Source organism: Fundulus heteroclitus, chromosome 22, assembly GCF_011125445.2.
Source record: "Fundulus heteroclitus isolate FHET01 chromosome 22, MU-UCD_Fhet_4.1, whole genome shotgun sequence".
Lineage (NCBI taxonomy): Eukaryota > Metazoa > Chordata > Actinopteri > Cyprinodontiformes > Fundulidae > Fundulus > Fundulus heteroclitus.
In genome coordinates, this window is record NC_046382.1 from 37496130 (window position 1) to 37521703 (window position 25574).

General features: G+C 42.2%; 1 protein-coding gene across 1 annotated transcript in view; it reads left to right on the plus strand.

The window, feature by feature from the left end:
* The window catches only part of LOC118556218 (attractin-like protein 1), a gene marked incomplete at its 3' end in the record, with an annotated part of 111226 nt that overhangs the window by 23647 nt on the left and 62005 nt on the right, over positions 1-25574 (plus strand). Inside the window, 1 exon segment of the mRNA XM_036126082.1 lies at positions 25046-25129. Coding sequence (XP_035981975.1) covers positions 25046-25129 — 84 coding nt within the window.

The following is a 25574-nucleotide window of genomic DNA, read 5'->3' on the forward strand; positions in this document are numbered from 1 at the left end:
TATTTGCAAAAGCTTTATTTTTTTTAGTTAATTGAAGCGGATCAGGTGTCCTGTTATTGCTTTCTTTCCTACAGGTTCAAATACAGACGCATGTCAGCAAAATAGAACCCGGTCAGAGGCAAATTCTGTAAATGACCTCTTTGTGAATGATAACTAGAGCAAAGTGGAATGGTTTTTATAATCATTTTGATTACATGTACTCTAAATTTTCCAATTAAACATGGTCAATTATATTAGTGTAAATTATCTTCTTTTTACCTGCCTTTTGTTTGGCGTCTTGCATGGTCTCTACGATGGTCTTCATGCTGAGGTTGAATTACACACAGGTGGACCATGGTAATTAGGTGAATGCTCAAGGTTCTAGAGTTCATTACGGGGTATTATACGCAGCAAACGTTTCAAACTTTAATTTGTAAAACATTTGATAATCATGCAGCCTTTTCCTTTCACATCATAAGATGCCCTGCTCTGTGTTGCTATACGTTATAAAGTCCCAATAGAAATCTAAAACAAAAGCCAAGGAGACCCATGTTTCAGATTATATCGTGCCTATTTCCCTCCCTTGTTTCACTTGGTTTGAAGGAAGGGAGGAAAATATGTGTGTGCATCACAGCTACTTGGCAAGAGTTGACCTAGAAAGATGACAAGGCTTGGACCACCCGGTAGAAAGTGAGAGCTCTCCGCAGCTTCCCCTCAGACAAAAAGGATTGTTGCTTGAAATACGTGTCCTTTCTACCTTTTTCTCCCCGTCTCTGCCTTATAAAAACACACACAAAAAAAAAGACAGGACTGACTGGAGAGCCAGGCATCAATATTGGGTCTGAGATAGAAAAATAAAACGGGCAAAACTGCACATGGGTAAACAAGCAGACACAAACAATCCAGACCCCGCTCTCTGCAAACACGCCTGCCCACCACACGCTCACAGAGGCTCACACAGAAAGACAAACACACAAAAACACTAGAGGCACACAGGAAGGACAGCTCACGCTTTAGCAGCGACGTAAAATAAGAAAACACACCTTGGAACCAACTGGAGATGTTTTTTTTTCTAATTTTGAAGAAATGTCCTACTGGTGGATTAACTGGGATGCACAGGAGGCCACAGAGGGCTCTGATGGAGGAAAAGTGGTAGAGTGAAATAAAAGCAGAGGAAGGTCTAAATCCGGGGGCACCCTGTGTCAGCAGAGAGGAAAAAGATCAGCAAGTTCTGATGATCTCACACACACACACACACACACACACACACACGCATGCACGCACAGCCGCTACTGGGAAGAAAGCCCATCCTCGCTCAGATGGCTCTTTAAACTTGCTCCTAGGAATCATCAGGGTTTCTGTGGAGTCTTAAGTTTGAAAATCAAAATGTAAGGCCTTAAAATGTCTTAAATTCATAAAATTATTATGTTCAAGTCTTACATTTTTAAAAATATGCCATAAATGTCTTACCCCCGTGTAATGCTACCTCGAATGCACAATAAAATGCTCCCCCAACTCTGAATTGTGCTTTAATAAATGTATGTACAACTAAAAACATGCAACCTGCCAATCAGCTTTCGCCTCATTGCTTAGACCGTATCACTCCAGTTGATGGTCAACGTGTGGAAACAGATAAAGTAGTGCTACTGTGTTGATGTAATGGGAAAATGCTAATTTAGCAACACTTGGCAGCAAAAGAGCCAGTTTAAGGCTTGGTTAAAGTCCGCTTCAAACGGCAACTTTGAGGCCTACTGCTGCTTATGAAACAAGTAAAAAAATAAAACCCAACATAAAAGTGGGAATGTTAGATGCACGGGCGGTGGAGCTGTGTTTAGGAAGCGCTGGTACCGCTGTGAACGGTCTGAGATAGACGACAGCTATCAGTCAGTTCTGCTGCTCAGACAGGGGGCTGTATCAGGAAATAACTGTTTTGTTTTGGTTTTTTTGAGGTTTTTACAGCACTACGTAGTGGCTCGTTTTTGTACTGACAGGAAAGTGGGGGAGAGACATGCAGCAAAAGTCCACAGGTCGGATTCGTACCCGGGTCGGCCACATACAGGACTAAGGCTTCCATACACGGGTGGTGCACGCTAATCACTGCGCCACCAAAGAACGCCCCAAGAACTCAGTTCTAACGTGACTGAACCGTTCGGACTCATGTTCAAGAAAGCGCTGAATGGATGAAAATGGATGGATGGGATGTTAGAATAGAAAAACATCCCATCTAATATAAAATAGTTTAGTAAAATAGTTCTAAGTTTATCAGAATTTTGTTTTTTAGTAGCGTTTAAATTTATCTATCTATCTATCTATCTATCTATCTATCTATCTATCTATCTATCTATCTATCTATCTATCTATCTATCTATCTATCTATCTATCTATCTATCTATCTATCTATCTATCTATCTATCTATCTATCTATCTATCTATCTATCTATCTATCTATCTATCTATCTATCATTAAACCTTTGCATAAACTTTGATATTGTTTAAGTTAATCTTGGCTGCTGAGCCTTGTCTCTCTGCCAGTTATTTGTGGGGCCATTGTTCGACATGAGGCTTTTTTCAGTTGTGTTTCACATCGTGCTGCCTTCCATGTGAAACTGAAAAATTACTTTTGCAAGCTTCACAAAAAGCACTCTGAGAATCACCTTTCACTATTCTCAGTTAGAAACTGTTCCCCAGTCTTTGTAGCAGCATTTCTTTACCTTGAAGTAGTTTCCTTAATATTCTGTATTCATCATAATCCTTTTAGTTTTTTTTTTTATAAGCAAACAACTGTTTATGGCGCACAGCTGTTCACGAGGGGGTTCTCTTTGCATATTGATTGTGACAGTGACACAACTCTAACTAATGATGACAGCACCTCTGCATTCTGTATATTTCAGCATGTCGAATCATTTTTTGACTTTTCAATTTGACCCAGTTAAATGCGGGACATTGTTTCAGTTTGTGGTACACCGGTAAAGAATTGAAAATGCAAAAAAATATTTTTGTCAATTTGAATAAATTCACCTGTATTGTGAATAATCTCACGCATCACCTCAATAGTAGTTAATAGAAAAAAAAATACCTTTATTATCCCACAGTGGGTAAATTTAAGTGTGACAGTGACAAAAACAAGACCCAGACATGCAGACATATTCAGATAAAAATGAGAAATGTCCAAGTTAAAAGAGAAAAGGAAGCAGCTGCCAATTTACAGGACAATGGGAAAAATCTGTGCAATACGCATGATTGTAGATACAAACACTCCAGGAGAGGGTTAAAAAGAGTGAAAATAGTCATTAGCATTAGCAGAGACAGTGAATAAAACCAATTGGTTGTTTAGAAAACAGGAACTGGGTTATTCAGACAAATACTAGTAAACTGCATTTAAATACAAGGCTTCTTGTCATTGAAGGCAATGTAGATGCAGAGAAAGGTCGAGATGAGATGCAACCAGTTCCAATCCCTTATCTCCTGTCTTACAGAACAAACTCTATTTCCATGGATGCTGCCCACATACTCACCTCCGCTGCCCATTCCACAAATGTATTTTCTTGTTTTGAAATGGTACCAAACACTATTTCAAATGTAAAATATTTATTCGAAGCCTTTTTACTACAAGTGAATAATAAAGAAAAAACTAATCTCCTCACTTTTAGGTTTCATTTTAGATTAATTAAGTGCAGCGAGATGTAAGCGTTTCATAGAAAGCATCTCAAGCTGGACAAATAAAAAACAAAAAACATTCTAATGATTTGAATCAACCTGACTTCTAAACCAGGGTTTGTGTATGCCCAGGAGCTTAGTATTATTCCACCAGCTTCAGGCGGACATCAGGATAGGTCTTATTTCCACCCAAGTGGAGCGCTTCTGCAGGAGAATAATGCTCCACACATAAACACAGCTCTCTATGCGCTGCAAGCCGTCCTCTGTTCAATCCATAAACATACCTCTGCCACCCATGATATTTATTATTATGATCTGACCTCTTTTCTTCCCTTTGTTTTAATGAGATTGTGTGTTCAGTGGGTGTGGTAATGTGCGTATGCGCTATCTTATAAAATGAGCGAGAAGCCAACAACACGGGGATTTTACCCCGCATGGCACCTCACTGCTGTCCTAGAACACACAAAAGCTTTTTAATGCAGAACACATGTGATGGGTCTCTCTCTCTCTCTCTCTCTCTCTCTCTCTCTCTCTCTCTCTCTCTCTCTCTGTCACACACACACACACACATGTTGGCTTTAGGACTCTGTGAATAATCAGCTTGTGGCCTGGCTGGGTGCAAACTGTAATAACAGTGTCCTGTTGTCAGATTGTAATAATGGCTCTGTTTCTGCACGCAGGACACACACAACGCGCTGTGTTGCCTTGTCAGGACACAGACGACACAATAACCTCATTCTGAACCTTAAAGGGACAGTACGTAACTCATTTGGCTTTTCATTAGCAAAAATTAAGCATTGCTTTCATATGTCATTTTCTGTCAGAGTCTAATAACAATCGTATAAAAAATTGAAGCGTTCTCATAGCTTAGAATGAGTAGTTTATAAATATATAGGTGGCGGCGCACCCAATGGAAGACGCCATGTTGTGTCGCCATTTTTAATTAAAGTAGCTGAACAGGGACAAACTTATTGGCCATATGCATTTAACCGATATATTTCTTCTATATGAAGTTGTGTTGTGGGTGGAGGAGGAGTATAAAACAAGCAAAGACAACCGTGGATCATTCTACTTTTCATTTTCTGTTGAAATGAAGGACCATCCATACTATTTGCCCAGCGAGAGGGAAGAGAAACTATCCAAGAAAAGAAAAAAAAAGTAATAACTGGGGGAAAATGAGAGTCTACATCCGTGTAACTTTTACCAGGTGCTGGGATAATTTATGAGGGAGCCGGGATTTAAAACGGATGCTGAGGTTTCAGGCATTCAGCTGGACAGGTGAGTTCATTCGATATAACAGAAGTTTATTTTTCTGTTATGTTAGAAACAGGGCAGTGTGGTCCAACAACCACTCTGTCCTCCCTGCAGAGACACCTTGTTTGTTCGTCTCTCTCTCCCTCTCAGGGAGTATGTGTGTACGCAGAAGGGCGGAGTAATATTTCACCTAGGTCACAGTGTTTGCAGCGCGAGCGTGTCTCTTTTGAACTCACCTTTATAGTTGCTCATTTTAGAGCCCAAATAAGCAACTTCACGTTCAGGAATAAGCCCAAAAAGAAATGACATCCCGCGACTCACGGAATTTACAAGCGGCTTTAGAAAAAAAACAAACCCAATATCACTAATAGGCGGACCATTTCACACGATGACCGTAGCAATAGCTTGGTTCCAAATACATGGAGGACATACCTGTTGACATTGTCACATTTATGACACTCCGCGGCGAGGTTGTTTGTAATTCATTTAGCGTGCCATTAGATGGATGTAAATCTTACACACTGTGGTTTTAAGGACAACCCACAAGCTCTGTTTGGGGTCACAAACTAGCTGATCTTTTATGATTTAGAAACAAGCTTCTTTTCCAATATCATCTGGCTTATGCAGCTTATCGACCAACATTTGAATGATAAAATCTGGCCCTGGCAGCTGAAAGGCTGGAAAAGAGGATGTCTGAAAATTGATTATTACCCAGCATCCTATAGCTTTAGCTGCTAATTAGGCTTTAAGTGGAGCCAGAATATAAGTGCTCCCTCTTTCCAGTTCCTCATTATAAATGCATTAAACATTGACAGCAACAATATACATAGTGGGTATTTTTTTTCAGTTGAAAATGTGTCTAAACTGTCTAAACTGTCTAAACCTATACCCCATAGGTTAATATAAACCAGGCGACAGTGTGATAAAAATGGAATGACCTGGCCTCAAGCATGTTTACTAGATGAGCTACATGATCCCACACTTCATAATACTCAAATTGGTACACGTTTTTATGTGTACCAGTCATGGTTCAGAATGTCACTTGATGGAAGGCATTGATATCCACAAATGTTGGGTATGAAACAACCAAATCTACAAAGGTAAAAGATTAACGGACAAAATGACCAACACTATACCAAAGCTTTATGTGTTTACCCTTCTGATATCACTAATTCGTTTTACTGTAGAAATACACAACAGTATGGGTTTGGTAACTTTAAGAACAGTTTTCAGTTTTCTAATTTCTTTTTATGTTTAGAAATGCCCAAAACACAATAAAGCTGCCAAAGGCTGCAATCGATTCTCAACTGCTTCACACTTTTCAGGCTTGTGATGTGGTCAGATAGAAGCGGTTGCACCGGGTCTGGGTCAACCCTTAATAGACTGACTCCTGAGGTCCATCAACCTTTGGAGTTTGGCGAGTCATTAGGGATATGGATCTGACTGCTTAAAGGACTGAGAAACTTCTTCTGCCGACTGAAAGGGAAAAGGGTGAACATTTGAATTTGACATTTACCTCCCACAGAGGCAGCAAATTCACCTCATGTGTATGGATGTTCACAGCGAACAGGCTTGTTTGTGTGTTTTATAGTGTGGGTAAGACAGATGAGGATGGTGTGGTCTTAATATTCTCTTACCCTTCTCCCTGTTTTATCCTTCTTACTTTTAAGTTACTTTATCTTGTCATACATACACCTATGTATGTGTGTATTTATATATATATATATATATATATATATATATATATATATGAATTTACGAAAACACGTCATCACTAGGAGTACAGAATTTATTGCGTTTGAAGAGTTTATGTATTCAAAAGCTAAATATGATCACATTAGTAAAGTAGGACACTACTTACTTTAGCATTTGTCACACTTACCTGTTTTTGTCTCTTTCAAAAGAGCAATTTCTACAACAGGCACTTACATTATTAATGTAACCACGACACAGGATTACATTATTTATTTTTCTTCCTTTGAGATAGGTGTTGTCAAAGGCCCCTGTGTCTTAAAGCCTGGCTTTGGAAATTTTGCAGGGAGGTTCTTGGAGGTTGTCATCTTGTAAGTCTTCCCTTGCCTGTAGTAGACAGATATCATATCACGGTGAGCTTAAAGAAAAGTGGGGCACAACTGTTCACGAGGGGGTAAAATCCTCATTTATTTTGGCAAATCCCCCGTTTTAGCAATCTGAAACAACTCAAAGGTTTATACAATACATCACTGTATTAATGGATATTAACTGTTTACACGTTAACAGCAGACTATCCATTTTTGAGCTAAACAACCTCTTCTTCACCCTACGGATAGAGTTGCATTAGTAGTGTCTGAAGGCTGTATTAAACCACCTCATCAGCAGATAGTTTCCAGCCCATCCTAAGTCCAAAAAGAGTTGAAAATATGTATGGTCTTCAAAGATGGTACGTTCCTGTGCTTTTCCATATCTCTTAATAGTCTGGAAAATATTCCCGCTTTTATAAGGACCTTAAAGCGAGTCTTTCTGCGGCTCTTTTTTTTTCTTTTTAAAGTAAAAAGGCAAGAAAAACACGGCTGAAGATTTTTCAGCTTCCTGTGTAAACTAAATGGGACTGGATGCAAATATATGCAACAATAATAAAATATTTTTTGCCAAACATTGTCTGAAAAATAGATACAATGCCAAATTTCTGGATATTAATTGTCTTTTTAAAAAAGGCCCTTGCTAAGTTTGTGGGCATTTACTCTACTGACCAATATCCATGGGCTGACAATAATATCCATATCTGTGCTGCTACGCCTAAGTTATGTTTGTTGACCTAACTTCAGCAAATTTTACAACCAGTTGTCAGTGAATGCTTGACTCTAAGGAATTTTTTTCCAGTGGATTCATTATCAGCTGACTAAACAGACTAGCTAACCCAATTCTGCGTAGCAACATGGAGGTTGTCCCACTTGGAAAACAGCGATAAACTCTAGAGCCGTCTCTTTCAGAAATGCTGCTGTTTATTATGTGTTCATATAGCCAATTCTACAATTCACCGATTTTTTTTCATTTTTTTGTTCAAGTTGCTTTAAATTGCTTACATATTGTAACGCAGTCTGTTAGCCTTCTGCCATTCTGAGACGATAGGTACTTTTCTACAAACTCGCTGTGATCTTTCTACTACAGGTATGGTTGCAAAATACTCATAACTTGTCTAAACCTTGCATAAAAAAGTGAACTATATAAGAAGTATCCAGACATTTTGCGAAGTACTTAGTTCTTGGTCGCCCCCTTGTGGTAATGTCTTAGCTGAACGTTATTGCTTAAGAATGTATTAATGAAACGTTATTCCTGTTTCATATTAAACTTAAATTTGTGCACTTCATAGACTAATTAAATTATAAAACACTGCAGCCGTTACACTATTTCACACATTGTTACTATGGTGTATCTACTGAAACGTTGGAGAAACTTTCGCTGAATCAGTTTGATGCAAAGGAATTAGGGTGCTGTGGTCTGTTGTCACACATCTCAATGATTTAAACGCTGTTAAATTGTTCTAATTCCTTCAAAACATAACCTTTTCAAAGGGAGATCCCTGTTCACTAATTTGCACTTGTTCTGTCACATATTTAGTGGGTTTTACTCATATTTCTGTTTGAGGCTTTTGATTTAATTAGCCCACACTTGTGTTTTCTTGAATTATCCTGCACAAAGTCTCCTGTAATTGCAACGCCTCTGACTTCCTTCTTTCACTGCTCAGCACAGGCCAGCTCCCCATGTCACATTTTCAATCACTTCTTTTGTTTTCGATGTCTTAACTTGTGTTTTCTCCACTTTTCTTTTGACTTCTTCTGGATTTCTTGAGTTTGCTTTTTTTTCCCCACCTTCACTCCTCTTCTTTTCTCTTTCTCCCTATTCCTTTCTTTAACATTACGTTGAAGTCGTGGGTTTTCGTCTCTCTCCGAGCTGTCTGTGTTTCTTATCTAAACAGGCCATGTTCCTATTAGCTTTCCCTTGACCTTATTTGAGGTGTGTGAAGTGTGTGTCGGTGTGAGTTGCTGCGAAGAGAAACCGGGGGTGCTCGCTGAGAATGATGTGCCTGTGTGAAAGCCATTGGACCATGACTTTACTGTAGGTGAATGAGACCCAGTAACATCAATCACACACTCTCTCACACACCAAAACGCACACACACACACACACACACACACACACACACACACACACATGCAGCCCCCTGCCTTCCCTCGTTATTCCCAGTAGAAGGGCTTTTCTTGATTTTTAATAAAGGATATCTACAGGGAAGGTCAAGGTTATTCAATTGTTGCTCATTCATCTCAGTTTTTCCCCCTCTTGGTGTACACACACGGATCTCTCAATCTTCGCTGCCGGCCCTAGCGTGAAGACCCTTTCACCTTTTATGCGTGTGTGTGTGTGTATGTGTGTGTGTGCATGCTTATCGGTGTGAACAATGCAGCCGTCATCCCCGGGTTGTCTAGTTATCCGTCACAGAGCTGCATGCGGCCGTGCTGCTATCTTCTCTGTTTTATCCACTAAGGGAGTTTTCTGCAGCTTCCGAAAAAGGGTGCCACAGATAATATTAAGGGCCGTTTTATCACAGGGGGGTTTGAACTCGATGCAAACATGAACTCTGTGGAAATTGGACGCAGGATGCGGTGCCAGCGATGAGATAATGCCGCCGCCGCTGTACGTGCCAAACATTGTATGGGAGCGTGTAAACCAGCTACTGTGGCAGAGCAGATTGAGAATTTAAAGCTTCTTTTATTTTTTTTTGTCCAAACTAAGCTGTTTAATCTGTTTACTCTGGGGATGTCAGATGCAGATTTCCAACACTAATATGTTAAAGAACAACGATTTTACAGATCTTACATTGTATGCAATCTCAGATTTTTGTGTTGGTAGCTTTATAAATCAGGGATAATACCCTCAGACCATCTTGGATGACAGGAAGTAGATGTTGACAGATTACATGTAGAAAAATGCCCTTAAAATCAGGCTGATAGAAAGTGCCTTTAAAAAGATTTTCACCTCCCTTTAATGAATTCACCACAAACGTCAATACATTTTTTTCTGAATGTCGTGACAGATGGACACAAGCTAGTGCATATTGGTGAAGAAAGTAATGCCCAGTTTTATATACCGTATTTTTTGGACCATAAGGTGCACCAGATTATAAGATGCATTATATAGTCTTCCCAAGTGTGTAATATCACTCCGCCCCTTCACTTACACCGCTCTCTCCTGAGAGGGAGAGCTATCCGTCTCTGTTGGGAGGACAGAGTAGTTGGACTACACTGCCCTGTTTCTAACATAAGGCCAAAATAAACGTAACTTTTATATTGAATACCTTACTAAGTTTATTGTTGCTAGCTCGTACTCTGAGCACGGGCTGCCTTACATGAATGCACTTCTAGTTTAGACATTACAGTCAGGCAGTCTGGTAGACAGCTCAGGGGTCCGATCAGGTAGTGACACAGTGTACCGTAATGTTCTGAATATCTACTGAGTGGAGTGGTGTTGTTGCTAACCAAAGTTGTACTTAAAAAGTTTAATATTTCAGGGTGCTTTATAGTGTCTGTAGGTTTTTTTTTATGTTCCTTTTCCAATTGGCTTACACCTTCTCACGCATCGCCTCAAACGTTTTATCCCCATCACCCACCATGAATGCTTTGATGTCTTATTGTTTGTCCTTGATTCACCCTTGAGAAGAGGTTTTTGAGACACTGCTCGTCCTCTCTGACGAGACTCCCAGCCGGCTTTCTTCTGTCAGACATTTGCTGATTGGAGTCTTGTGTTCTCTGTTCTGTAACTCCTGTATCGGCGATGGAGCCATTCTTCTCTCACTCTGTGAGTTTGATGTATTGATTCTCTAATGGTGCGCTCTCTTTTGTTCAGCCTGATACCGTTTGAAATCAACTCATTGATTTCCTCTTGTTTTTTTCACAGCCTACCGCACTCCCCTTGTAAGAAAAAATACTTTACTTTAGTTGCTGTGATGCATAGAAACCATAGAATAAAGATGTTACTTCTTTCAATATTGAGGTCATTGTTTGGCACTTAGTGGATATCAAAGTATTAAGCAATCAAAGTTAAAAGCCCCATGTTTTGTTTACACATACGTAGTAGGTTACATGCAACCTCACAATCTCCCTTCTTTCTGTTTTGTCTCTTTAAAGAACACAAAACAGATTAGAACAATCTGTAATAACTTTTCAAGTTAACATGCTAGGAACATTTAACAAGTGTCTCTTTTTGTTCTTAGTCTTTCAGTCGCCGTTAAGCTTCACCAAGGGCTACTATTTCTTGAATTGTCCCCAAGATCATCAGTTCTTTGATGATGCTGATCTCTAGCCGAAGCCTTTTTTCAGTTACAGATTTTCTAGACTTGACAGCGTCGAGAAGGGAGTGGTTGCCCCTTACACAGATAATGGGCAGGATCCTGTGTGTGTCATCACCAGTGGTGAGCTCTGAATAGAGTGTAGCCAGAAAAACAGCACTATCAACCCTATCTGCAAGTGCCAAAGTCTCTCCAGCGAGCATACTCCATACCACTCTTCTGATTTGTTTTGACTGAAAAAAAGAGTTTTTACCCCAAAAAAAAAAAGAAAAAATAACACATGCTCTCTGAACTATGTAAAGTGGGTTGAACTTGGTCTGTGTTTGTGATTGGTTGGAAGGATGTAATGACTGTAGTATTAACGTACATGGCTAGAATGCAAAAGGAAGCAAACTGTTATTCTATTGAACTTTTTATTGACCCCTTTTTTCTATCATCGATATATCTCTATCAATCGATATATATATGTTGTTATTGAATTATCGTCCTGCCCTACCTCAGCTTTCCACAGCTTCATGGGGTTTGCAATTAAGGCTCTCAGTTTGCTGTTGACCTTGTGCAGCTTCAGGCGTTCCAGGATCCATGTGTGGCCTTCAATCATGGGCTTTCACATAATCAACCCAGGCAGTGCACGGGTTGTTTTGCCTGGTTCTGCAGTCTTGAGTGACAGTTTTTTTTTCAACCAGCAGCTGGTGTTTGGCTTCTCTGGTGATTTTACTTTTGCGTTTCTGTGCCTCTGTTTGTGTGTCTATCCATGTGCCCGCTTATCCTAGCCGCTATGATGCCTGGCAGGAGCTTCCATGTTGTGGAGAGACAGGTCCCCAACCAACTATCGTCAATCTTGTCTCTGTCACTCTCTCTGTCTCTCTCTCTCCCTCTCTCGCTGTAAATATGTATGTATGTATGTGTATATATATATATATATATATATATATATATATATATATATATATATATATATATATATATATATATATATATTCAATCATGCTCGGCAATGACTTGAGATCTGCCCTGAATGAACTGGATTTTAACTGGAAATGTAATCTTTGAGACCAGGTTGCTGCAGCTGTAGAAGTTCTACATTTAACAGCATCTGGGGTTTTCACTGGCCTGGGCTTCATTGTTGTGAGTTATAGATTTCATCTGAATGAGTCACTGAAGTGAAATGAGTTTTTCAAATATGGCAATCTTGCAGTATTAGGTAGTAAAGTTGCAGTTGTCCTTAATTTGTGAATTTATAGTTTGTGATTCTTTCTCTTAAATATCTATCCCTCTGTGTGTGATTGCATTTCTTCTAACAAAGGTAATTTTCCTCAAAAACAAAGCGCAGCTCATGGGACAGTTTTGCAACAGACATGTAGTGCGATGATCAAGATCTCAGGAACGAAAACAGCTGAGTTGAACAAAAACACGTGTCTCCTCTGTTGCCCACATTGACGTAACTCTCAGCTGAGTAAGCTTTCTGATTATGTGTGTTTTTTTCATGTGAGTGAGTCACCGTGCTGTTGTGGAGTCTAGGGATAAGAGAATGTTTTTGAACAACAGCAGAGAGGATCCAGCAGGGGTATTTCTAAGCATCGGCCTGGAGCTTTGTTTTCCTCTTTGGCTTTCTGAGACCTGACAGCTTCCTGAACTTCAGTGGAGCAGGGAGACAGCCAGGTTCCTACAGTACACCGTCTCCACGCATTACTGCTCGTACCCCTTAAAAGCAGCCACGAGTGTAATACGATTTTTTTTTCTCTCCTCCCGGAGCAATCAGAAGCCATTAAATCTTAAACGTAGTGATGCATTAGCTGTGGCAGGAGCTGGACAGCGTAACACTACAGCATGCAAAAGTTCTGGCTTTTCTTTTTAAAAATGTAAGCGGAAGGACACTTGTGAAAAATAACTGGAAAACATGTAAATGAAGCTAGCGTTGTCTCTCATAGCCAGCTGAGATTCAGAGACACGGCCGTGTAGTTTCACTCTTCTTCTTCTTCTTGTCCATAAATGAATAAAAAGTTATGCATCTTTTGGACAGCTCTGCTAACTTAAGCCCAAGAGTGATCAGTAAAGGTAAACGTTCTTACGCTGCCGTGCAAAAATATTCACACCCTTTGAACATTTCCCCATTTTGGGTTACATCACCAACCTTTAGTCTATTCTACTTGGATTTTATGTGACAGGCCAAGGCAAGGTAGTGCATAGGTGGCGCCACACGTATATTGTTGACTTGGGGGCACTGAACAAACGCACACCACACTTTTCAGACTTTTTTGAAAACATTTTCGCAATCATGCGTCCTTCTACCCTCGCCCTCACAATTAAACGCTGAGCTGTGTTCATCGCATAAAGTCCCGGTAAAAAAAGAAGTTTGCAGTTTTAAAATGTGAAAATGTTCATGAGGTTTTGCTACTTTTACAAGGCACTGTGCACATCGTTTAAACTGGTACTCATCCTCTCATCACCCGAAGTCTCATAAAACCTACACATAGATAGATAGATAGATAGATAGATAGATAGATAGATAGATAGATAGATAGATAGATAGATAGATAGATAGATAGATCGATAGATGGATCGATAGATAGATAGATAGATAGATAGATAGATAGATAGATAGATAGATAGATAGATAGATAGATAGATAGATAGATAGATAGATAGATAGATAGATAGATAGATAGATAGATAGATAGATAGATAGATAGATAGATAGATAGATAGATAGATAGATAGATAGCTAGATAGCTTTATTTGTCATTATGCACAAAGTGTGTACAGAACGAAATCTTTCACACAATGTGCGTTCTGTACAGCCAAGCAGAAGGAGAAACTTGTGGAACAGGAAATTTATTTTATTTCATTTTACAAAATTTCATGTTGTTTTAGTTCATTTTACAATTAGAGCAGAGTGAAATGCTTACAGGAAGATTAAAAGTGTGTTAGAGTTCAGAGTGTTGCTGTGTTTTATTTTTATGGACAAGGAGGTGAAAAACTGGTCTTCATGAAGCAAAAATAAATAAAAAAAATACACAGTGTGGAATAAACCAAGTGTTGCACGTTTAAAGGTTTGGAGGCACAGCAGGGAACACGGAAGAGGAGATTCGTTCCAGCAGTCCCTAAAGAGATAGGGTTCTCCGTCTGTCTGCCCTTCTTGCTCTTTTTTTTCCGTCCATTTATCGGTCCATCCTCCGTGTGCCGCTTTTCTGTATGCCATCAATTATTCAACAGGAGCGATGAATATTTCAAAAGGTGCTGGACTCACTTCCTTCGTACCTCATGCTTTCGTCCCCGTGTCTGTTTTTTACGTCCCTCCACAATCCCCCATCCAGACTTCTTCATCATCCTCTACCTCTAACAGCTTTCTGGATACCTGCAAAATATTAATGCGCTGCCCCATACAGTGGTTCTTGTAAAATTTTTGAACTTTTGCCTTTTGCTTGAAACCTCGGATGGTTGGATGTCCCTATTCATCATTTATCACCTAAGCTGACTGCGAGGCTGCGACTGAGTGGCTATCGTGGCTTCAGGGCTGTCTTTTTCTTTTTGGTAGAACTAATACCCGGCTACTGGAGTGACAGTTTGTTGAGGCTCCATCTGTCTGCTTCACATTAACTATGAATGGGAATCTCACTTTTGCAGGTTTTTATAGATGGGCTGAACATGTTCACCTAGTCTCTCACTTAGCCAGAAAATCCAAAAAGACAGGGAAATGTGCCCCATTTTGACAATCTGGTTTTTAAAGGTTAGAAAGTCAAATGTGGATAGCAAAACAAAAAGTAAAAATGTTAGGAATAAAATGATTAAATAGAAACTGTCCTTTGAATTTAATGTTAGGCATTGGAAAAATAAAATATTCAGCACATGATTTTTCTGTAAAGAGTTTTTAAAATGACACTTAACTGCGTTTCTGAAGATCATAAATATTTCTGACACTGTGTCCACTACCTTTATTAAAAAGTAGCTATTGGCTACCTTAAAAGTCATGAAATGATCACAAATTTGCAGGATTTGTTACGTGTCTGTAATTGCAATCGATGCTGATTATGTGTAAAATGAAAAAGAAATAAAACTTTCCGGCAATTCTCGTTTCTGTTTTTCCAACAATCTTCCTCCTTAATTGTGATTAGGGGACAAGCTAAAACGACCCAGTAGAAACCTTTAGGCAAAGCTACTTTTTGTTTTCATGCATTTATGTTCTTCTTTCGTTAATTTTTTGTTTGTTAATTCATTTTTTATGTAGAGTATTCCTTCCCCTATGGCCCAGTCTCCGACAAGTTACATATATACCGTTTTTACCTGAGTTTTCATATGAGTTGACAGCTGTGATTGCAGCTGGGAGGGACACCTGTTGGAGGACCAGGGAGTCTTTGACTGCTTTAAGAACTCTTTTTTTTTTTAAAGCATCTGTTATTGTTGGGGACTGATGTCACATGAAGGCACAAGTCATTTTTACTCTTTTCCACCATCCTGATGAACTCGCAGGCAGCACAGTCCTCACACAGCAGTCCGTTCCACCCACAGTCAGAACTGCTTCTTCTGGATCCAGACCTCTAAGTGTGATACAGCAGTTGCTGATTGATTTGCTTACTGTCAGGGTAGAATGTAAACAAATAAATGGAGTACTGTTCATTCCTGTGTTTATCAGAAGTACTATAAAAATCTTCTTGGAGCTAATTAGCAAACACATGTATAAAAAAAGGTTTGTAGCTTTGTCAGCAGTATTGCAGGCAGTGGTCCTGTCTGTTCTGGTTAAGAAAGACCAGAGCCAAAAAGCTCTTGATTCACCAGTTTGTCTACATTCTGACCCTCGCTCACCTGTATGTTAATGAGGTGTGGATCATGACCGAAAGAACCAGATCCTGGATACGAGCAGTGGAAATGAACTTCCTCCAGAGGGTGCTTAAGCTCAGGTTTAGCGACACGGTGCAGAGCTCTTTCATCCTGGGGGAGCTCAACGTAGAGTCACAACTTTTCTGCATCAGGAGGAGTCAGTTGAGGTGGTTTGGATTTCTGATCAGGATGCCCCCTGGACATCTCTCTTTGGGGGTTTTCTGGGCATGTCCCACAGGGAGGAGACCCCAGGGAAGACCCAGAATGTACTGGAAGAACTAAATATCCTGTGTGGCCTCAGAACACCTCGGGGTCCCCCAGAAGGAGGTGGAGGATGTCGTTGGGGAGAGGCATGTCTGGGTTTCCCTCCTGGACCTGCTGCCACCGCGGCCCGATCTGGGATAAACAGAAGACGATGGGTGTATGGATGGAAAGCTCACCCTCCCACATGCTCTTGTATCTACGCAGAGTGTTTCATGTCGACACCCGCGGCCTTCTCTGGCTCTCTTCTTTTACTTGGAGTCTGACAAAAAGTCATAGACAGGTTTTTCATGTCCTCCGTTGTCGTGTTTGTGTCAGATACGAATCATTTCAAGTTACTTCTTAGACTCTGGGGCCATCTTGCTGTTACACACGTTTAGATGGTGCTCAATTGTAACGAAAAGTTAAACGTACCACATGGAGCTGAGTAGAAAAGAGTCGAGTCGAGCCAACCATTACCGTTGGAAATGAATCATAACAGAAGATCCCCTAGAAGAATGTCTGGGCCTCGCTCACTGAGGCCCGGATATTAAGCTCAAGGTAAGTGACAGGACAACAATCCAAAGCACATTAGAAAGTTCATCTCTAAATTGGTCTAAAAAAGAACCAAAAGGAAGGTTTTGTAGTGACAATTCTGCTAAAAAAAAAAAACACCAAAATAAATCAAAATTAATAAAGTGTGGGCCAAAATTCCTACACAGTTGTAGCAGCCTGATTCCCATTCATCACAAAGGCTTAATGGCCTTTAAAGGGTGGCACAACCGGTTATTAGCTTTAGATGGAAATCATAACTCTTGCTTAGAGTGGTGTTGGTTTGGATGTTTTTTTTTTCCACTTGAAAACCAGTTTCGTTTTTACTCAGGCTTTCTGATATTGAAATTTGTTTGATGATCTGAAACACTTTATGTGACAGAAGAGCAAAAAATAAAAAAAAATCTTTAAAGGGGAAATTCGTTTTCACTGCCTCATCTCTTACTTCTGTTTGAAGGTTTGAACGTTCACTATTGAAATTTTCCAGGTCCCATGAATTGGAGTGTGATTTGCCGTCGACCCCACTGACTTGCAAAGCACGCAGTCGTCCTTGCAGCTTATGAATCTCAAGCTGTGTTGTCTGTTTGAACACCACAGCAGCTGTGTGAAAACCACATTTGCTTTCCCTTTACCTCTTCTAAGTTCCTTGTTCTTTCCAATTCACATTGGTAAACACTGTCATTCACTGTTTTTGTCATTTTAGAGTTTAGGTTGGTATCACTTTTACACATATTTAAAAATTACTTGTGAAATGTATTTTTAATGATGTGAAATTAAGACAATACATTGTTTTTATTCTCATCCCTCAGATGTATCTTCTTTATGTCATCAGCAGTGAGGGGAAAAAATAAAAAAATCTTTTATCCTCATCATCAATAACCTCATCACTCAACTCAGCCATAACAGCATCTTGACATGAATATTCATCTTCTGGTTTAATCTGGAATTATAGCCAGAGGTTGTATCCGCGGCGACACAGAATAAAACCTGAGGAAGAAGACGAAGTGATGGGATGGTGAAAATAATCAGCTCCGCCGATTCTTACGAGCCGTCTGTTAAACTTACACGTGTGCATTTATGTGTTCTTTGAGATTTATTGGCAGCGCTTCCACTGCATCCTGCTGTGCCGCAATCTGTGCGCTCTCCTTCATCTTCTCTTCTTCCTCGGATTAATTTTTTGCTGACACGCTTCTAACATAAAGATTGCGATAAAAACATGTTTCACAGACAGTTTCACTTTCGCTGCTAAACAGGGGAGGGAAAAAAAGTCATTAATTGAACTATTTGTGTCAAATTAAATAACCCGATTCCCATTTTACGGCTTTAGTTCCACATGGGAGAATGTAGGATGAAGAAAACATGAAATTTAGTAGTACTTAGTAGGTCAGCATCGCTTTGTGAAACAAACAACAATATTATATCATTTTAATATCGCAAGAGATTTCATGATCAGAACCCTGTTAAACAGCTTGGTTGAACCGCTAGATGTGCTTTTTGAGGAATATTTTTGTTCTCGTCCGGCAAACGCTCATCACCTCTTAGCGTAAAATTGAAATCTACTCATTCTTGTTCTTTTTTTTTTCATTTCTGAGTAGAATTTCTAGCTGTTTTACAAGAACCTCATTCCTGTTCTCATTACATTCTGCTTTTTCCCCATGTTTCATGGAGTTCTGGACCTTCTTTCATCCTGCAGCACGTTTTGAGTTTCCCCATGATATTCGGTTCCTCATCAGCGGCACTTTTTTTATTCATGTTTACAGAGGTTTGTGCCAGCATAATCACAAACCCTGTAGTGACGCTGCAGGCGCGGATAATAAACATTCGCTGTCATGAAATGACACCCTGTCCAAGCAGAGACGGGCTGCGACGTCTTCACTGTTTTTGCTTTTCTTTTATGAGTGCATGCGGTCGCTCCATCTCTTTCCTCCAAATGCAATTGATTAAACGACACTGCTGACTTCTGCTTTGTGCTCCTCGGTGTGGCCCCGCATGAATATGTCATTCTGTCGTTTGCCATTCTTAGCGCGACATTAGATAAATGTCATCTTTTATCTGCTCAAAAAGACAATATCCTTCTGTCTTTTAAATCGAGGCTCAGTCTGACACACTTGTTATTCAGGATGGATATGAAAAATATGGTCCAAAACGGCTGTAACGTTGGAGGAAAAATTGAGCGCAGATAGCAGCAGGGGTTTTTGGGGAAAATGTGCATTGGACGGCCTCCTCCAGTTGGACCTTCTCTAAGGTGAACCCGTTATTCGAGACAGACGCACTGCTTACGTTTTGAAGGTTTATTTATGTGTTTTTGGTGTTATCAATATTGTTTTACCTGTTTTAATCAACATCTAAGCCAAATAGATCTCTAGCTTTTGAATATTTGAGCTGATTAATTATTTTTTCAATCTTGTCTTCATTCACCTGTGTAATATAAGAGAACGAGGAAGAATCTGTCACCTCCCCACATGACAAAGATCAAGAGTTTGCCACAAGCCCTTCAGTTGACTTAACAAAGGAGTTAAATTTGTTTGAATGTCCACATCATCAGCATTAATATTCCCATTTACGTTTAGTCTAGATATTTATTTCAACACTTCAAGTGAAGAACGAGCCATGAAAAATCAAAGTGTAAAAGGCGGGGGGGTCCAGATGGCTTCAGCTCCAGGTTCCTGAGGTGCTGTGCAGGTCAGCTGTGTGGAATAATGAAATAATAAGATACATGTTTACCATGACTCCTTGAGAGGGGCTGGACATTCTTCCACTCTGGAGTTGCCCATGGTGAGAGGCGCCGAGCTGGGGTTGGCATACTTGTTGCCCCCCATCTCGGTGCCTGCACGTTGGGGTTTTCCCCGGTGAACGAGAGGGTGGCCTCCCTCCGCATTCGTGTGGGGGGACGGGTTCTGACTGTTGTTTGCGCTTATGCGCCAAACAGCAGTTCAGATTACCCACCCTTTTTGGAGTCCTTGGAAGGGGTACTGGAGAGTGCCCCTCCTGGGGACTCCCTCGTTTTGCTGGGGGACTTCAACGCTCACGTGGGCAATGACAGTGGGACCTGGAGGGGCGTGGTTGGGAGGAATGGCCTACCTGATCTGAACTCGAGTGGTGTTTTGTTGTTGGACTTCTGTGCTCATCATGGATTGTCCATCACAAACACCATGTTCAAGCATAAGGGTGTCCATATGTGCTCTTGGCACCAGGACACCCTAGGTTGCAGTTCAATGATCGACTTTGTTGTCGTTTCATCTGACCTGCGGCCGCATGTCTTGGACACTCGGGTGAAGAGAGGGGCGGAGCTCTCCACCGACCACTACCTGGTGGTGAGTTGGCTCCGATGGCGGGGGAGGAAGCCGGTCCGACCGGGCAGGCCCAAACGTACTGTGAGGGTTTGCTGGGAACGTCTGGCGGAGTCCCCTGTGAGGCGGAGCTTTAACTCCCACCTCCGGGAGAACTTCACACACGTCCCGAGGGAGGCAGGGGACATTGAGTCTGAATGGACCATGTTCCACGCCTCTATTGCTGAGGCAGCTAGTCGGAGCTGTGGCCGCAAGGTTGTCGGTGCATGTCGCAGCGGCAACCCTCGAACCCGCTGGTGGACACCAGCGGTGAGGGAAGCCGTCAAGCTGAAGAAGGAGTCCTATCGGGCTTTTTTGGCCTGTGGGACTCCGAAAGCAGCTAATGTGTACCGGCAGTCGAAGCGGCAGGCGGCTCGGCTGGTCGCCGAGGCAAAAACTCGGGCGTGGGAAGAGTTCGGAGAGGCCATGGAGAAAGACTTCCGTACGGCTTCGAAGCGATTCTGGTCCACTATACGGCGTCTCAGGAGGGGGAAGCAGTGCAGTACCAACACTGTTTACAGTGGGGGTGGTGTGCTGCTGACCTGGACTCGGGACGTTGTGTTTCGGTGGGCGGAATACTTCGAAGACCTCCTTAATCCCACCAACACGTCTTCCATTGAGGAAGCAGAGCCTGAGGACTCTGGGTCGGGTTCTCCCATCTCTGGGGCTGAGGTTGCCGAGGTTGTTAAAAAGCTCCTCGGTGGCAAGGCCCCGGGGGTGGATGAGATTCGCCCGGAGTACCTTAAGGCTCTGGATGTTGTGGGGCTGTGTTGGTTAACGCGGCTCTGCAACATTGCGTGGACATCGGGGGCAGTTCCCCTGGATTGGCAGACTGGGGTGGTGGTCCCACTATTTAAAAAGGGGGACCGGAGAGTGTGTTCCAACTACAGGGGAATCACACTCTTAAGCCTCCCTGGTAAGGTCTATTCGGGGGTTCTGGAAAGGAGGGTCCGTCGGATAGTCGAATCTCGGATTCAGGAAGAGCAGTGTGGTTTTCGTCCTGGCCGTGGAATACTAGACCAGCTCTATACCCTCAGCAGGATTCTGGAGGGGGCATGGGAGTTTGCCCAACCAGTCTACATGTGCTTTGTGGATCTGGAGAAGGCATTCGACCGTGTCCCCCGAGGGATCCTGTGGGGGGTACTCCGGGAGTATGGAGTACCGGACCCTTTAATAAGGGCTGTCAGGTCTCTGTACGACCGGTGTCAGAGTCTGGTCTGCATTGCCGGCAGTAAGTCGGACTCGTTTCCGGTGAGAGTTGGACTCCGCCAAGGCTGCCCTTTGTCACCGATTCTGTTCATAACTTTTATGGACAGAATTTCTAGGCGCAGCCAAGGTGTTGAGGGGATCCGTTTTGGTGGCCTTAGGATTGCGTCTCTGCTATTCGCGGATGACGTGGTCCTATTGGCTTCATCAGGGCGTGATCTACAGCTCTCACTGGAGCGGTTCGCAGCCGAGTGCGAAGCGGCCGGGATGAAAATCAGTGCCTCCAAATCCGAGACCATGGTCTTGAACCGGAAAAGGGTAGAGTGCCTTCTCCGGGTTGGGGAGGATGTGCTGCCCCTAGTGGAGGAGTTCAAGTATCTTGGGGTCTTGTTCACGAATGAGGGGAGGATGGAGCGGGAGATCGACAGGCGGATTGGTGCAGCGTCTGCTGTGAAGCGGGCTCTGTACCGATCCGTTGTGGTGAAGAGAGAGCTGAGCCAAAAGGCGAAGCTCTCGATTTACCGGTCGATCTACGTTCCTACCCTCATCTATGGTCACGAGCTTTGGGTCGTGACCGAAAGAACGAGATCCCGGATACAAGCGGCTGAAATGAGTTTTCTCCGTAGTGTGTCTGGGCTCTCCCTTAGAGATAGGGTGAGGAGCTCAGTCATCTGGGGAGGACTCAGAGTAGAGCCGCTGCTCCTCCATGTCGAGAGGAGCCAGTTGAGGTGGCTCGGGCATCTGGTCAGGATGCCTCCTGGACGCCTCCCTGGTGAGGTGTTCCGGGCACGTCCCACCGGGAGGAGGCCCAGGGGAAGACCCAGGACACGCTGGAGGGACTATGTCTCCCGGCTGGCCTGGGAACGCCTTGGGATTCCTCCTGAGGAGCTGGCCCAAGTGGCTGGGGAGAGGGACGTCTGGGTCTCCCTACTGAAGCTGCTACCCCCGCGACCCGACCCCGGATAAGCGGAAGAAGACGGACGGACGGATGTTTACCATGAGCTTAACACTGGGGAAAGTACCACAGCTGTGGAAGACCTCCTGTGTGGTACCAGTGCCAAAGACCCCACATACGAAGGACCTCCTCATCAGCTGCAATGACTTTCCATCTGTGGAAGACCTGTGAGACGTCACCTGGTGAAGTCTTCATGGGACCTGCTGCCGTTCACTGATCAGCCTGTCATCGGGGTGGATGACGCCATCATCTACTTCCTAAACCCAGGTCTGACCAACATGTGGGAGCCTGGAAACACTGTGAGGATCTCATTCTTTGATTTCTCCAGTGCTTTTAATACCATCCTGCTGGGACCTTTTAGGGGGCCGAGCTGGATCTGTGAGGAGTGGACTACCACCTGTTCCTTTGGATACTGCACTTTTGGGTTGCAGGGGGCACTTCTAAATATTTTTTTTCTACATCACCTGTCTTTTATGGCCTAGTTTGTTGGAACAGCTGTTTACAGTATCTGAGCAGCTGAGAGGAAGAAGTTAAATAAGCTCATCAGGAGGGCAGCAGTGTACTACAATGCCCTAATGACCCACTGCAGGTGGTGCAAGACAAAAGAACCACCACAAAATAAACATCACTCTTGGACAACGTCCAAGAATGATGAAGCTATATGAAGCTGTTCCAGAGCTGGAGAGCTCTTTCACTGACAGAATGCTGCATCCTAGGTGCACAAATCACCTGATATTATGGATCCTTTCTCCGATAACCATCACTGCTCCAAACAAACTTAAGTGTTTACATTCCTGCGCTTATTTGCACAGTTTTTCCAAATGCTTTCTTGGGCTTCTTCTTACATGTTTGTGCTCCGTTGTGTGTAGGAACCTCAACCATTATGATCTACGCTCTGAGGACATTATGTTGATGCAGCTGCCAAATGTCAGAACTGAATTGGGTAAAAATGCTACTGCTACCTGAAACATGCAAAAGGATTTAAAAGTGTCATTTCTTAAACCTTTGGGGGACTTTAAGTCAATTTTAAAGGACAGAGACATTAACTCACTAGGCTCTTGTAACTGTCTGTGTATATTTTTTTGGTCATGCTGTATGTTTTATGCCACCATCATGGCTTGATCACTCTAGGAAAATAGGTTTAAATCTTTACGCGTTTTTTCCCTTGTTACATAAAGGATGCTACCCATCCAAATTCTTGTAAACATTCCATTGTTTTCTATGCACAAACTTTTTTTTAAGGTTATTTTGCTCCGTTTCTGTTAATGAGTGTGCGGATAATGGATGTTTTTTCTGCTCTCAGCCTGCAATCTCTTATCCTTCCTTTCTGTTTTTATATTCTTACCTTTATGTGAATCTGCATGCTTCCACTTGCCTGTCACTTTACAGAAGGAACACCTGAATTTTCCCATAGAGGAATAATAATGGATATTTCTATTCTATCTAACAAAGGAGAATTTGAGTTGTTTTAATTTTAATTCAGTCAGTGCAAGATTCAAACAAGTAATCTACACTCACTTGTCACTTGTTTATATACACCCTGCTGGCAACCGGGTTGAACCCCCCTAACGCAATCAGAGCTGCTTAAGTTCGTTATGATGTAGATTCAACAAGGTGTTTCAAACATTCCCTAGAGATGTTTGCACTGTATCTGCGTAATAACGTCACCCAGTTGCTGCAGATTAGCACCCTGTCCATAGACCATTGCATGGGTGAATCAACCTTTGCACAAAAACCTGAAGGTGCTCTATTGAACTGAGATCTGCAGACAGTGTGAACCATTGCAGCACAATTAAATCACCAACATGCTCAACAGACTAGTGGGAGATGATCTAAACTTCCTGACATGGTGCTTCCTCTTTGTATAAGTAGCCACCAGAACATGGGTACTGTGTGGACATGAAGGGATGGACATGGTCAGCAACAATGGTTGAGCCATGCGTTCATGTCGTCTATGCTCATTTCTGACACTGCCATCTGAATGTCACAACTGAAACTGACAGTCATCGGACCAAGGCAGCATTTTCCCAATCTGTTGCCGTCCAGCATGAGCGAGCATGTATGAATGGTAGCCTCGACTACCATTCATGCATGCTGCTGTAGCCCACCTGCTTCAAGCTTCAGTGTGTTGTGCATTCAGAGATATCAACAAGACAAGGTTGTCTACACAGCCTTCAGTCATTAAATATTTTTTTTTCAGCTCACTCTCTGTAGAACTGAGAGATGGTTGTGTGTGGAGGTCCCAGTAGATCAGCACTTTCAGAAATTGCCTGATACATTAAGAGGCAGACGACGGCATGCGGTTGAATTTATGTAAAGAAAAATGTTAGGATTACCTGATTTTACTGTCTTTGACCTCCTTGACATGTTGTTCGGGTTCATCTTCCTTTCTTGCAATCATTTGGTGAGAAAAGAGGAAAGCTCCTGCCCCTCCCTGATGGTTTCTAATTTATACACTGCATGAAAAAGTAATGCTTTGGGTCAGTGTGAGCTGAACCTGCCAGTCAGAACAAATTGCTCGGGGCTTTTGTGACCTCCGGTGAACTCTCCCTGCTGTTCTCCGCCACGTTTGATCCGGTCTCGCTAAATAAAACATTGGCCGGGGTTACAGCTAGGCCGAAGAAGAGCCCTGACCCCTCAGCTTGATTAGGACTCTGTCTGATTTCTGATCCATGTCATTGTCGCTAAATCACCGATGCCTGTCGTTTTTCTCCTCTGCATGTCTTTCTGCAGGTTGACAGACCTGTCAGGCTCTCTTACAGATGGTCCAGTGAACTATAAGTACAAGACCAAATGCACTTGGCTAATAGAAGGATAGTAAGTACCAATCTTTTTTGTTCTTTACTCATCAACGTTAATCCTGCTGCTTCCTCTTGGTTTAAAACCACAGTTTGTGTCTTACTTAAGGGCTCCAGATGAGGGAGATGTATTACCGTATGGAGCTTGAAAGGGTGAAATCACACTGCATTTTGGGAATTTTCTGATCTTTTGTTTTTAAAAAGTTAAAAACATTTGTGCAAACGTGATGTGCCATTGATTGTCACACTCGTTCACACGATCGCGAGAAAAGAACGATAGATTGAGATTTTTCAGTTTCGCTACGTGGATTTTAAAGTCTAGGGGCTCGAATGGTTCAATTCAATTCAGTTTTATTTATATAACGCCAATTCACAACACATCTCAAGCCACTTTACAAAGTCAAATTCAATCAAATCATCCAGACAGATTGGTCAAAAGTTTCCTATCTAAGGACACCCAGCAG